The 16,021-nt window shown below is 31.7% G+C and overlaps 1 protein-coding gene across 1 annotated transcript in view; it reads right to left on the reverse strand.

Annotated features, from left to right (window-relative positions):
• SCN1A (sodium channel, voltage gated, type I alpha subunit) overlaps positions 1-16,021 on the reverse strand; it is a 162,648-nt gene that overhangs the window by 16,184 nt on the left and 130,443 nt on the right. Inside the window, exons 19-22 of the mRNA XM_011958029.1 lie at positions 9,941-10,061; positions 8,070-8,224; positions 6,448-6,621; positions 3,934-4,056 (exon numbers count right to left, since the gene is read on the reverse strand). Coding sequence (XP_011813419.1) covers positions 3,934-4,056; positions 6,448-6,621; positions 8,070-8,224; positions 9,941-10,061 — 573 coding nt within the window. The remainder of the gene's footprint in view (positions 1-3,933; positions 4,057-6,447; positions 6,622-8,069; positions 8,225-9,940; positions 10,062-16,021) is intronic.

Here is a 16,021-nt window from a genome sequence, read left to right on the forward strand (position 1 = left end):
TGGGGAGGCTGAGGCAGGAGAATGGCGTAAACCCGGGAGGCGGAGCTTGCAGTGAGCTGAGATCCGGCCACTGCACTCCAGCCTGGGCCACAGAGCAAGACTCCGTCTCAAAAAAAAAAAAGTCCTGTACTAGAGGTTGTTTCTTTTCAAAACAAACATCAAATAAAGTTTCCCTGCTCTAGCACAACCAATTCAATTTCTGGTTCATTACCTGCATTTTTAAAAATAAGTCTACACTAAATGAAGGCTTGATGATTAAATATGCAAATTCACATTAGAAATTTTCATACATGCAGAAATGTCTTTTTAGCTGAATTAATTACTTTTGAACTTGAAATCAGCACTATTCATGAATTCTAGTGCTTCTGTAATAGAAATAAAGAAAATGTATGTGAATAAAAATAAAAAGTAGGGAAAGCAGGAATTATCCATTTTTAAGTATGAAGAAGAAGAATAGAATCTTTTTTAAAAAATCTAAAAATATCATACTGTGGGTTTTAATTAAGACAATTATTTTTGTAAGCTATGATATATCAGTGATCCAAACAAAAATTCTGACTTTTTCTGTCTCTCAAAAATAAGAACTCTTCTTCTTGTATAATACACTTAAACTTTAAGAATAAATAAAATGTAGAGTTATGTTTATGTATGTTTTCACTGTGATATCTTTTAAAATCCTAGAAAGTTGGTTGGGAGTTACTTATTCTAAGAAGTGAGTTTATGCCTCAAATTTTATCTTAATGCTCATGATAAGATGTTTTTGTTTTATTTCTAGGTATGTATTCTATTCTGCATAATTCAAATAAGTGGATTCTTTTATACTAACTTTTTGTTTACAACACAATTCACATGTGCTTAATTCAACTATTTCTTAATTTATTTTTTGCCTTGTTAACGTTTTGAAAATAACCCCATATGAACTTACGCAATAAAAAATGAGAATGGTCACAATCAATGCCAGTCTTATGAAACCTGAAATATTGCACCCTAGTATCTGCTCATACGTATCAATAATCAACTGATGGTATCTCACTGGTAATTTGCAGGACCCAGACCAATGTACTAAACAGCAGGGGCTGTATGCCTCCAACAGTATCATGAGCTTAACAAGTTAAATTGTTTTTTCACATAATCGTTCTACACCAGGGTCCCCCGCCCTCACCAATCAAGTAATCTCCCCATAAATGGATAACTCCATATACACACAACTAAATCATATTCAATGAAACTTCATAAAGATATCAACCATTGGGGTTAAAATCCACAGAGGGTAAATTCATAAAGGTCTTTTTTTTTCAAATGAAATTTAAGACAATTGAAAAGAGGGGATTAGGATGTAAATACTGTATTTTCCCTACTGTGGTGCAATAATAGTACCCTTCCCAATCCCTCCCTCACCCCACTACACATAAGTCACAGTGCAAGGATTAAAGGTAGCAAAAGGGGTAATACAGTACCCATAATAAAGGGCTCAGGGGAGGAACCAGCGCTCCACCCCATCCAAGTTGGAGCAAGATTATCCTATACAAAATAGAAATATATAGTTTGTTATTAGTTAGAAATCTGATATGACAGAACATTTGGTGTCATTTTTTGTTCATGATGCTCTCTGTCTGTTTCCCTATCAATTAAGACTTGAGTTCTTTTGAAAAAGAAGGTATTTAAGATTTCCTAGGTTAGGAAATTAAAAATACAAATTTAAATACAAATTTTATTTTACCCTAGATATTAGCGACATCAATTCACTCAGTTTAATTTTACAAGTTGAAAAACTTGGACTGGAAATTTGAAATACAATAAATGTTTAAAAGCTGTCAGCCAGAAATGTGCATAAAACATGCAAAACACAAAGTGCAACGTGATGATAATTTATTTGTTACTTTCTAACTTCTTATGAAGCACTGTACAACATGCTTTATTCAGTAATGTTGCATAAAAGCACATGCTTTGAAAAAGTAACAGAACAACAAAAATAAAATGAGTGCCTGTGTTACGCTTTGACACAGCTATTGCGATTTTATGCTGCTAGGGCAAAGAATTAAATGAGAGTTTCTGAGTATGTTCAAATCTCACTTCCCAATCATAATATCATTCTTATATCCAACCTCACCATCACTCGTGATTGTATTTTTACAAAATAAAAAAAATCCAAACACTAGAAGTATAAAAAATAGAATCAAGTGTAAGGTTATTTTGACTCTACAATGCCAAACACGTATTGAAGAGATCAGTCATTTTAGTGCTGTGTATATGCTGTCATTATGAGGAATAGAGCCATATTCATAAATCTGACCATTTAAATTATTAGTTTTATCACAATCAACATTTATAAGGATTTTATGTCTAAAACTCCGAGTTTGAAAAGGTAACCTCTTTTAATATAAAGGGTATTATTGATTAATAATTATAGATATGGTTTTTTCTGAGAAAATTAAAAGCATACCCACAAGACCAACTTTTTTATAGCAATGAAGTGTAATGTATGCAAATATCTGAGCACTTGACCAATGGATTTAATAAATTTTCAAACAGATGTAAAAGGTTTATAATATTTTCGAAAGTTTAGCATTGTTCAGATTTTGTAACCCATATAAAATATATTATTTTGATTCAGGCAACATGTTTTCAAGTAGAATGTAGAGAAATGATATTTTTTTTCCAGAACTGAAACTGCCAGTCTGAAACAAAACAAAGTGACATTTAATTGGAAAACAGACTTAATTTTTACATACCCCAGAGAGAATTTCTGATAACATTTTGGTGAAAATGTGAGGCTCTCTGTGAGAAATAAAAAAGGACTACTTGTATTTTATTGTACTGAGTTGTTGATAATGAGGAAAAAGTTTTCATATATGTTAGGGAAATCGAAGACAAGTCTTATGTTCTTATGAAGTGACATTTATTATAAGACTTGAGAAGAGAACATAAGGCTATAAACAATCTATAAAGTGCAAATGGAAGTCTACAATACAGCTTAGTTTCCATAAATGTAACTAAACCTTAGGAGGTGAAAGAGCAATGATTTTCTATTGGAATCACACAATTTAGTGTTTTGTTTTGATAATTTTTTTTAAAAAAGCAGAACTAATTTTTTATATAATACATCTATAAACTAATGCTTCATGCTTTAACAAAAGACATGGAGAATAACAAGTCAATAATGGCAAAATTTCTAATCTGTTACGAATGATGGAAAATGATTATTGGGTCTTTAAGAAGGATAAAATAAATTTGTGTGACTCTGACCAATAAGATGTAGGTTAAGGTTAATTTATAAATTATAGTAATGAATCAAAATTATATTTTCTGTTCATTATAAGTGTTTTACCTTATTATCATAAAAATGGTGTGGATTTGTATGTAATCTTTAAGTTGGTATTACTAGTTTTATAAATTCAGTTAACACTTAATATCTAACCATCTAACCTTGAATATATTCAAATAATGCAAACTTTGGCATTATACAGACAAAAATTTTAACAACTCCTTTCATTCTTTTCTTTACACTCATGCTTAGGCACATGTGTGATTCACATTATTTTCAGGAAAACTCATTAAGTACAGTATATCATCACAAAGAATAAGCACCTGATACAGAATTTCCTTTAGATTATTATTATATCATTACACACAGTACTTTAATAATGCATCTGCTTTTTTTTGTATATAGATTTGTAAGGAAACTCCCAAGAAGGATTAGGAAATAAAGTCATTTAAATAAGCACAGCAGATAAATGATATTATATCATTTCAAGAGAGGCCTATTTCTCTTGCATATCACCTAGAAGTAAATATGCAACAGATAAAACAACAAAGTAGCCATTTTGCAAAAATTTGCCATTCCTTTTGCATGCATAGGTTTTCCTTTCTCTAAATTTAATTTAGTTTAATTTCGGCTATATGCAATGCTTCAGGTTCTTTCATTATTCTTACCCTCATCCCTTCAAATCTAGATAAGGCTCTTAGAGGTCTCAGAGCTCTTAGTGTCCTGAGAGATTTGATGGCTCCAAGTTCTGAGTAACCCAAAGCATTTGCTGTTAAACTGACCAGTGAAACCTGCACACACAAAAATAATAACAATTAATAAATAGAATCATCATTCAATATGTAGTTGCTATATATAACAAGTATAATTTTTGCTTATAATTATTCAGAAGGTAAATGTTCAGACATTTTCAGTAAACCTTTAAAAAATTAAAGAAATATTTTCAGTTTGATGCAAACGATGAAACTTTTAGGACATTAATTAAAAGCTAGCTGAAAAAATCCTTAAATGTCATATAATTTATCAATTGAATAATTAGGGAAAAAACAAAGTAAAAATTAGTAAAATAAAAGAAGAAATCAAGGTGGAAAAAAATTCATTGGCTATTATTCCTTTATTTTATTAAGTTGCTGTTGAATTTATGGCTTTTCTTATAGCTAGTTATAAAATACAAAAACTGCTATTGTACTTAAAAAAGCAAGAAGTTTCTACCATGCATCAGTATATTCAACTAATCATAATTGGTATTCTCAGAAATTAATGAACTACATCAGTTTTGAAGGTGATATTTTGTCTTGGTAATACCTTGCATTTTCACTTGTTTAAAGTTTATTTTTATGTAAGAAACTTAGAAAGAAATTCCATTACAAAACTTCCTCAAAAATTTTTATACTAATTTATGGCTTCTGCCATGATACCTGGCCCCAAAGGGCCAATCAATGAATATTTACCAAATACACACAGCAATGAATTTACTTCATTCGTATTCATTTGTAGGTAATATACATGACTAAATGACAAATCTTACGTATCTAATTCTCTAAATAAGGAATTTACCAAAACTTTGCATTCAAGCAAGATTACAATTTATTTAGCTAGGAAGAGGCTAGTATTGGACAATTCTACATATACTGGACACTATTTTTGTAAACTTTTCTTTTTAAAAATGTATTAATTGTATCATATTTAATACACTTGTTCCATTATTTGAGATGTGCTGTCATTAGTCTTTTTATAGAGTGCTATACTGATCTTCATTAAATAATTAAAACAGAACTTTGAAAATAAAGGTATTATTGTTACAAACTACAAAATTTTCTATAAAATTATTTTCTTAAAATGTTTCAAAAATGACACTTAAAAACTTCCACCAAAAAGCCGATGTGTAATAAGCGTAATAGAAAAAAACAAACCTCAGGAAGTTTTAAAGGGTTAAATTACATTTAGATTTAAATTATAGTGTAAAAAATTCTGAAATTGAAATATAATGTAACTTCTAATGCTTGACACCTCAATATTAGAAACTTTCTCCCTTATTGATGTGATAAAGCAATTCTTCCTTTGAGATTTCTCTCAATTGGCTCATTTCACAGGAACATTGTTAAGTTTTTCAAATAGCCTTAGCTTTGCCTTTGTTCAGGATCAAGGAGATGTAATGCACGCATGATTCTTAGCTCAATAAACACCTTCCACAAGAAACCCTCATAGTCTTGCTGGGTTAGTATCTTTTTGGGGTAAAACAATACGAAGTCAGGATAGTTTTGCTATAGCTTTCTAAAGCTGAAATTTTGCCAAGTTGATAATGGAAAACATGATGCTTAACTTTAACACATCTTGAAGTCCATCACTTGTTTTCAGTAAATGCAGTATTAATCATTGGGCATGCAAATTCTATAAAGGGCTGTTTGGGCTTGCGTAAATCTAGTTTACATTCTAGGAAAACTTTCACTGCTGCATAAAGTAGACTTATCTTTCCCTACACTCTGCACACCTTACTCCCAAAAATGAAGTCATAATCCAGATAATCTACTATTTAAATCTATTCTTTAAAAAGTTTGAGTAGATCAAAGAGAATTTTTTTTTTTTTTTGAGACGGAGTCTCGCTCTGTCGCCCAGGCTGGAGTGCAGTGGCGCGATCTCGGCTCACTGCAAACTCCGCCTCCCGGATTCACGCCATGTCCTGCCTCAACCGCCCGAGAATTTTTTTTTAAATGACTGTAGCACCCAACAGCATCACTCTTTTTATTGAGTGACTTTAATACTGTACAAGTTTGGGGCCAAAAGTTTGGGGCCAAGAAACTAACTCAGTGGCACAAAATCAACAAGCGATGGTCCTGGGATACAAACTTGAGTCCGCTGATTCACAACATAATGGTTTTAAGTAACATACCTTTTAAGTTCCCTATTTCACTACTTTCCCTACAAACTGCTGATGTGTTGTTTTTTTTTAGCTTTCTCAGATAACTAGAGAACTATCATAGCTTCCATCCCCCAATGCTATTTTAAATCAAAATTAAATTAGCCCATGTCTTCCAGAAATGACACTCTCATAGAGTATATGCATTTAGTGGTTATTATAGTCTGTCAACATAACATAGTGCTCTGAGACTCACTATTTTAGAATTTGTATATAAATAAGACAAGCTACCTTGAGCAGAGACAAAAATATGAATGATACCTACATCAACAATTAAGAAGTCCAGCCAACACCAGGCATTGGTGAAATATGTTTGATAGCCATATGCCACCCATTTTAGAAGCATTTCCAGAATGAAAATGTAAGTGAAAACCTTGTCAGCATATTCCAACATTGTCTTAATCGTCTTTCGCTGATCAATATATATATCTTCAAATGCCTATAAATAAAATGTTACACATTAGCTTTCAAAAATGATTATACTCAATAAGCTATTTTAAAAACCTAATCATATATGCATATGACATTTCACTGGAATAGGAGGGCAGAGAAACAATAGTTATTGTTACTTTTTTTTCCCCTCTCAAAGGTCTTTTACTTATTTCATCAGGGGAAAGACTATTGGTAGAAGAAAAAGAAAAGTATGATTCCAATGAATTAATTTGACTTAGTCAGGAAATAGTTCTTGATGTTGTATCCTGATGTGGCCATTCCAACTTGAAGTTATGTATTCTCTTTGTTTCATTTATTTTGCTTCCTTCTATTCTTTTTTTTTTTTTTTTGCTATAGAAAAGAGGTTGAAGAAATAATGAAAACTTGTGTTTTCGTAAAGCAGAAATTGTGATTGATCTTCACAGTCTCCAACTTTACTAAATAGTTGAGTTCATCCGCTTCTTTTTTTTTTAATAGTTTATGTTTCTCAACATACAGCATGACAATGATTAAATGAAATTGCTTTTCATTTAGATTCTAATATATATTCTTCTGTTATGAACATCTTGATGTTTCACTTCTAAGTATGCATTGCTTTCAACAGTGAAATACTTCTAAAGTAGCATGTAGAAAATATTTCTTTCTTCAGATAAATTACAGGTAAATATATGTCTGTGTTAGAATTATAAACTGAAGTTAAAGAAACTTGTACTGTAGTTGCATTTTAATCAGGCAAACTCTGTTTCTCTTTCTCTCTCTTTTTCTGTCTATGGCTTAAGTATTTCCTTTGTGTTAGTGTTTCTCTAAAATTCTATCTGTATGTTATATTTATTTTTATAAATAATTTTCATATAAAAATAAATTGATTCTGATGAAGCGAACACCTTCTTATAAAGATAAACCCATCCTTAAATGAATCTCTTAGGCATGCTGCCCAATATTTATTGTTACCAACTTTCATTATTTCTTGAGTAGCACAAAAATAGTGAGCACACAGTTGGAAAAAGACAGAGAGTGGTCCCTAAGGACTTACTACTGTCCATCAGAGATAATAATAATAAATACCATTTAGAAACAAAATTCATCAGAACTCAGAGAATATATATTCCCATCCCAGGGCTTCCAGTAACTGTTTTCTTATTACGCAATGAGTAATCAAATATTCACATCCTTTGGTGTTAATGAATAAGCTGAAGGGCTACACTTTCTGGGCTATTTAATAATAAGCAAAAATTAATGATTAGCTTCTTAAAATTATATTTACATACATAGTAAAAGTAAATCCAGAAATGTAGAGTTATAGAGTAAATCTATAGTCTAGAGGATACAAGGTAGGATAATTAAAAATGCATGCATTGGATACTAAGACAATGAAACAGAAAGGATTAATACGTCATCAGTATTAGAATGTTCTAAAGATTAGTGCCGTATCACCTTTTCTTAATATTCACTCACCAGAGCACCACTACTAAGGAGAATCATGAAAACAATGAAGGTCTCAAACCAGTTATGTTCAACTATTCGGAAACACGTCCTTCTCAGGTTCCACCATTGTTTTCCTCTGCCTTCTTCCACATTGATTTGACAACACTTGAATCTTTGTACACAGCCTGCAGAAATAGTGTTCAAATAATAGTAGATAAAATATCTCTGCTTCCGTAATATCCTTTAGCAATGTCCTTGTCTTGTCTTTTTATTACTATGCTCATCTCTGTCTTGCTAGGATAGCTGTCTAAGCCTAGAGTAGTAAGAGCACATTCATTAGCTGTGTGAAGTTGTGGAAATCATTCAGCTTCTTTAAATGGTTCCCTAGCGAACAGTATTTGCTTTGTCTGCCTCACAGTGTTATTGTACAAGAAAAACTCTGTAAATTACAAATAAATGTGAAGTGCTTTTCCTTGTACCATATCATCCTGTTGCACTCTGTTGAAGTCATTCTAGAAAAGAACTTTAAATTGGACATTAAAAATGGTAAGCGGAAAACTTCCCCCCTTTTATAAAGGATACAGAGTAAAAATGTAGATCTCTTCCAACAATCCTGCATTTCTAACCATTTAGGATTTTTTTGTTATGTGCCTAGAAGGGCTTATGTAATTTGCAAAACTAATTTAGTTCACTAAAATGTAATTTGTATGGTTTGGCTTTGACTTGTCATTGCCTTCCTCACACATGGCTTTCACTTAGTCTAAATGAAATCAACAGGTACTTCTGAGTACCATTGTAAGCACAAAGGTACACTTAGGTGCACACACAAAAAGGCACAGAACATGTACCTAACTCCCAAGAACCTTACCAAAAAAAATCTGGTTTTCAAAAGAAAGAAAAGAAAAACAAAAGATATAAATACAGGATCCCTGCTCCAAGGCAAAAAAAGGAGGGGAAGATATGTTTGAAGAAGAAGGAGAAAGGGAATGAATGGAGAAAAGGAGGAAGAAAAGAAGGGAAGGAGGAAAGAAGGAACTAAGGAATGAAGGAATGGAGGAAAAGAAGAGAAAGAATACAGTAAAGCAACATATAACAGTTCAAAAAGAGAAAGAGTTTTCATAGGATAATATATGTTATCAGGTAAATTAAATGGAAATATTTGTTACAGCCATTCAGAGGAACAAGCTGCTCTTCCACCATGGTCAGATGAGGGTAGTTTTGAAAAGGACATTAAGTGATACGCATGATTTGTATAGGGAATAGAAGAAGACTGAAGGTATACTAGGCCTATGAAAAAAATAATATCAAATATAAAGCATGCATATTTCCAAACCTCAAATTCCCAGGGATATCAGACCACAGGAAATATTAGTTGTAGGAAAGACGTATGTCTTCTATCTATTGCCCACACTGCACCAGGCTTAACTTGTGACTGGTGAGGTATTGAGTTTCAAGGGCAGTATTTATTCCCCATTTCACCCGACAATCATTGGAAACTGATGTTTTCATTAAAGAAACACAATTTAGCAGTAGCAATCCATTTAGTTTTAGCAGTCAGAAAGTTACCTTTAAGGCAAATTCTGTGTAGGATCATTTTCACTAGGGTTTTTAAGATGCTAACTTATTGTGAAATCACCATTTAATTTAAAAACAGAAGCTACAAGTTTTGATGACATTAAAATATTTTTCCTCCATGTTCTTAATCTCTTCCATGTATTGAGCAGATATAATCAAACCACAACACTAGACTTAAAGTTTTTTTGTCTATCAACATATTAGAGGTAATTGAATTGTATCTATTACAAAGTGCCGTTTTATTATATGTGATTTATTTTAGGTGACCAACAGCTAAACAAGCTGCACTCCAAATGAAAGATTAACATTAGGATTCTTTTCTTTACCTTCAGTGAAACAGGCTTCCGGTTCAAGGGTTTCTTCAGGTTCCACTACGGGCTGTTCTTCTGCAGGTGCGCCGATGTCCACAGTGCTACCTTCTGATGAGCTACTGCTTTCATTCAGTTTCTGTAAGTGAGATGGACATAGAAAGTAAAGTCCTTTCATTTTGACTGCCAAGAAAGGATTATTACTATACATTTGTTTTTTTATTCTTCTTGAGGTAGAGATATTTTTAGAGAAAAAGAGAGATTGAATAAAAGGAGGAAATCAGAAAATCATTGTCTATGTTAACTCTTTTACCATAATTCACAATGTAAGCATGAAATCAGATTGCTGTGTTATGAGGTTACAAAAGGCCATCAGCCACATGTACTGAGCAAAACACTGCCCTGTGGATTAGAGAAGCAGGGGACAGAGGGAAGAGAAGAGGGAGGAGGAGAAAGGGAAAAGGAACAGAAGAGTAAGGGAAAAGGAGCAGAAGAGAAAGAGAAACCTTACCTTAGAAGATAATAATGTCATTAGGTTATTCTGCAGTTTAATGTTTGACTTTACATATTTCTTTAACAATATCTTACCTATGTGTGAAAATACCACCTGTTGTTTTCACTCATGTTACTAAGATTCATGGTTAAGGCGTTCAGAGTTATTTACTATAAATGTGCTCATTTGGAGAGAAATTGTTATAAAATATGTTAAAAATTACATCAATAAACAACCTTAGAGATATTAAATAGACATCTTTAATTTCTGGCAAATATTTTAGAGCCTGAAGTGTTGTAAAATGAGATAAACAGTCTGTGGGAAAATTCGGTTTCCTCTGACAAATCATGTTTATGTTAATATGCCATGTGAAGCTGAAAGAACAAAATCTAGGTAAACAACAACAACAAGAACAATATCCTTCATATTTTGACAATAGTGATAGGATACACATTTCTCTTTCTGTGGTTCTCAGAAGACAAAGATGGCAGAGATAATAGAAAACATTAACTTACACATTAAGAGAGGAAAAACTTATGAACACTCTTTCTGAAGTCCAGCAAACTGGCTTATAAGTTTTTGGCAAGTGTAATTAATTCATTAATTTATTCAACTAATTTTTTTTGAACACCAACAATATGCTACAAGCTGAGTATTCACTGATAACTGAAATATCTGTAATCTTTATTGGAGTATCAAATCTAGTACAGTGTTTTCTAAACTTTAGGCTTGTGTAGACCCTTCAGTAGGCATTCAAGCGCACACAACAACAAGCCATTTAACTGTTATCACAATATTGTAAATAGTAAAAGTTAAACACAATATTACAATTGTTAATAAGAATTTCACATACATAGAAGAGTATTGATATTTCAGAAAGAGTTTCACCAAAATATTTGCATTTGCTTGAAGAAGGATAGCTTACATGTCTGGGTCCATATTTAGTTGCCTTCTTTCCTTTCCTTTTCATTTCTTAAAATAGAAAAACTTAACTGACAGCTACAGAAAATTAGGACCTATAATGGTATATAACTCTGTCATAGTTCTGAGAAGTCAGGTTGAAGATGGCCTTTGAAATTACAAAAATATTTCTCACTGAAGACTAATTTCAACATTCTGACACATATTAAATAGACTTGCATACTACACTAAGAAGCTGAAAAGTTGATTGTTCAACATGATAGCCAGTAGCAAATAGATTATAATCTACTTTTGGGTTGCATTTAGCTTTGATTATATTTGTGTTCTGTTCTAGCATTTGCACTGAATTAAAAATGTATCCAGGAATAAGTCATTGGTTTCTTCCTCTGACAAAGAAAGAGAATCACCTAATGGCAGGCGTTAGTTACATTCTCAGTCAAACTACTCATAACATCACATGGTCTTCTGAAGAAATTCTCAGGTCTTATCCTCAACGTTACACAGATTCATCATTTGGCCGTAAAGTGATACACCTAGGCTGAGACTTGTCACTTCAACAAGTGCCTTCATATTTTAAAAATGACCTTGATTGGCACTCTCTGGGCCATAATAAAATTCATTACATATTTTATAAAAACCATGTGAGCAACATTTCATCACTCATTGTTCTTCACTGTAGAAAAGCAATCTTGTGTAAGATGCCCATTCTTCATAAAACAATTAGATAATGGGATTTGAGAATTTTAACAATTTTCACCAAAATTAATTAAGAACTAGAAAGGATATTATTTCCTGTGAATAAATTTGTGTAGAGAGGCATTCAGGTACAAAGAATTATAATAGCAAATCTACTTTTCTCTCTCTCTCTCTCTCTCTATATATATATATATGTATAACTGTTATCTGCTAGTTTTCCAGTCTATATCAAGACTCACAAAATAATAGAATATTAGCATAAAAATCTACTCTTCATCAGTATAGGTTGTCAGTAATAAGCAGAACAAAAAGTTGCTGAGTAATTAATCTTCATGTAAGTGCCACACATAAAGGACTGATTCTTTGCACATAAGTGTTTTATCCAATTGTAAGGTGAATTAAATCCTGGCATGAACAGGTACATAAAAATTTTTCTTCCTTGATTACCAGTAATATCATGCAATTACTTGTTCTAAGACAAAGACTTATCTGACTTACCTAAGTTATGACTATTTTCTGTGAAAATTACAAGAACCCAAAAGAACTTATGTTGATTTTTGACACATTTTCAAAATGACATTCTCTGAAGAAGACAAATAGATCAACAGTTCAATACATTTTAATATTAAGATATTCATCTTGTATTTCTTATTTAGACATTTATTTTTAGGATGCTTACCTAAGATGGTCACTCTTACAGAATTACTTTTTTAAAATACATGTAGACTTATAGTGTTCTGATGTTTTTGCATTAGAGTCTCAATTCACTAAAAAAATCTGAGTTTTAAGTTTATATGATTTCCATTCCTATTTTATCTCTTTACACCTATTTTATCTTTACACCAAGATTGTGTAATGATGATATAACACAATACGAGAATAACATCAAAATGGAAAATTGAACAATGTAAGAGTTGGCATGCATTTGGACACACACAAACTCTACCCTGTCTACTAAATGTTAGGAAAGTAAACTTACTACTAATTTCAAGTACATGAGCAAGTGCTTGTAAGTACTCATAGTACATTGGTAACTCTTTAAGAATGTGGTGGATATTAAGAACATTATAAGATTGTATGAACTGTATGATTGTATGAACATTACAAGATAATATGAACTGTAAATTAACTTATATTTAAAATATGTTAAATGTTTCTGAATACATTTGCTATTTCATAAGGACTACTTTATAAACAAACTGGGACCATAGGTGGGTTGTAGATCCAGGAATTGGTGAATAGTGTTACTTCTCCAAATTGTAAAACATTAATGGCAAAGCCAAAGATAGTCACAATGGATGGATACAATATGCTTCTAAGTATGTTTTTTTTTTTTAATGCATAGAGCTTGGAGCCACTCCATATTTCAGAATTTTTAAGATGATTTAAAAGATGATCAAATGCCCTTATTAGCATTCTATTGGAATATCTACACTTGGAAAGTTCACAGGTCTAGACGAGTGATCTTCTACATGTTTACAAATTTATTTTAAAACTTCTTAAAACAATATAAGTATATTCTACAGTCTGTCTGAACTACGGTAGGAAAGTGGAGGTGTGCCCAATAATGTTCAAACTTAGCATGCTCTCAATCTAAGTAATGACTTTTTAGACAATCTTAAACATACTTCTTTAAACAAATTCCTGATTCTGCAATATCACTCTTTCAGCACCCAGACTCAAATTTCTTTTGTTTACTTTTACTTATTTCAAACATTGGCAGTAATCAAAAGACAGTTTTCCTTATTTTATCTCTGAAATAACTATTTTCTCAGCCAGATTCCAAATTCCTATGAAATTTCTGTTCACTCTTTTACCTTTTCTTTGTTTATATATATAGTTATTTATATAACTATAAATAAAAATGGCCATCCTCATTCTAGTCTCATGTAACTTAGACCTTTGTGGTCCACAAAGCTTAGTGTATGTATGGTGAATGACTGATAAACATTTAGTGAATGAATGAATAGATGAATATCTCTGTTTCAGATATTAGTGATGGATGAAGTTTTTGTTTTCAACTTAGAGTTCCAACCAAATCTCCCAAATTTGTCTTTCACAGATAGAAGCTGTGTGTTAATCAAGGCGAACTTCTTAATGTTCTCTGGCTTTTTCTCAAAGTGATTTTTCCTCCCATCAATGTGAAAGAGTAATAATTACTCTCTTATTTAAACCCGTTTCAACGCTTTATAGGCACTACTTTGGGCGCATATTGCTTTTTTATTATAACTTCTCTTCATTCTAATGGACTTACAAAATGATACTTGCAGTTTTCTTAGTAAAATACAATAACTGATGACCTTGATGTGCAAAAATTGCTTAGGTAGTTGGCTACTGCCTAGTATACCTGCATATGTGTATTTTCACCAGCTGAATGGTATGCTTATCAAGAATAAGTTATGTTTATTTTCTAATCAGTTTACACTATTCTAAAATACTGCTAGTGTGTGATTTAATCTTGTAGACTTTGAAAAATGCATCTAAAAAGTGTTGTTGTATTTATAAGGACCAAGTCAAAGTCATTGAATAAATGTAATACAGGTAAATCCCCCACATGGATACATGTGCGCTAAAAACTATAAAATCAGGTGTGAATAATTATTTTTAAATAGGTACTATTATACATTTCTAGAAAGAGACTCAATTCAGGTTGCTTTATATGATTCATTAAGATATTTGTCCTCTGAGGGGGAAAAGAAACTAAACAGAAACAATAGATGATGAATTACAAGTGCAGCTCATGCTAAAGCGTTGATGTAGCACTCCAAACAATGAACCCGTGCTACCACAAGGGGTCTAAAGTGATATTTTTATATATGTCATTTTTATTTTGTAAATAAATGGAGCAGTTGAATGTTTGGATCCAGAGAAGTGTATACATCTTTCAGGAACAATATGTGGTTAAAAATTAGATTTTAAAAATGATGCTTATATTTGGCTTAAGCTCCACTTCCCAAGTCAGCATTTTGCAAAGGGAGGCTGGTAAGCCACATCATAGCTAACCCCTATGATAGACCTTGATTCTCTTAACGGTAAGAAGAATTTTCCCCTACTTTCAAATCATAATAACATCAGAAAAAGTGACATGTGAATATTAGAAAGATTAAACCATAAGCAACGGGGCTTATGTCAATGAATTACTCTAGATAAACTATGATAACCTGAGAGAAGTGTTAGTGCTTTTTCTGGAAATTTATATATAATGTAAATAAATGAACATTAGTGTAAGAAAGGAAAGAAAAACAAACAAAATGAAATAAGTACACAAGTGACTGAACTAAACTGTTTTTAGCCAAAATATGGGAAACAGCAAAAGTTTTGATCAGCATGTTAAATAAGGAATATCAATACAGAAATTAAAATTAAATTAAACAAATAATAATCCTTTTTACATAGTCAATAGATTAAAATAAATAAAAACATTAATATAAAAGTCACCAAGACCTTCTCAAAGATGATAGTAAGTTTTTCAAAATAAGAAAGGCATTAAGCTTAAACACTTAATTTGTATAAATTATATCTAAAATGCTACATGCTTAGCCATTAATGTACTTTAGAACTTAGAGAAAGTCTATCATCTGCAGATGATAAACTGTACAGCTAAATTTCAATCAACAATTATACCAATATTTAGTATGTATGTTGCAGTGAAAGGCATCTGTCCTACTAATATTACAGAAGAGGTGTTTCCAGCCAATGTTCTGCAGAGATCTCACTCCAGCCTTAAGTGGCTGAAGGCTTTAATTTGAGCAGGGAAGTTCCACTTTCATCTAATTTATGCATGATACATGAAAAAATTGATTAAAATGTTATTTAAAAGATTGGAAAACTGCCTACACTCTCAGCTACTTGGGAGGCTGAGGCTGGAGAACTGCTTGAGCTTACAAGTTTGAGAACAATTTCAGCGTTATAGCCGGATCCCATTTCTAAAATAAATAAATACACAAATGAAAATTTAAAAAATGTATTGGAAAACCATAATTGAATCA

This window comes from Colobus angolensis, unplaced genomic scaffold (assembly GCF_000951035.1).
Source record: "Colobus angolensis palliatus isolate OR3802 unplaced genomic scaffold, Cang.pa_1.0 Scaffold456, whole genome shotgun sequence".
Classification (NCBI taxonomy): Eukaryota; Metazoa; Chordata; class Mammalia; order Primates; family Cercopithecidae; genus Colobus; species Colobus angolensis.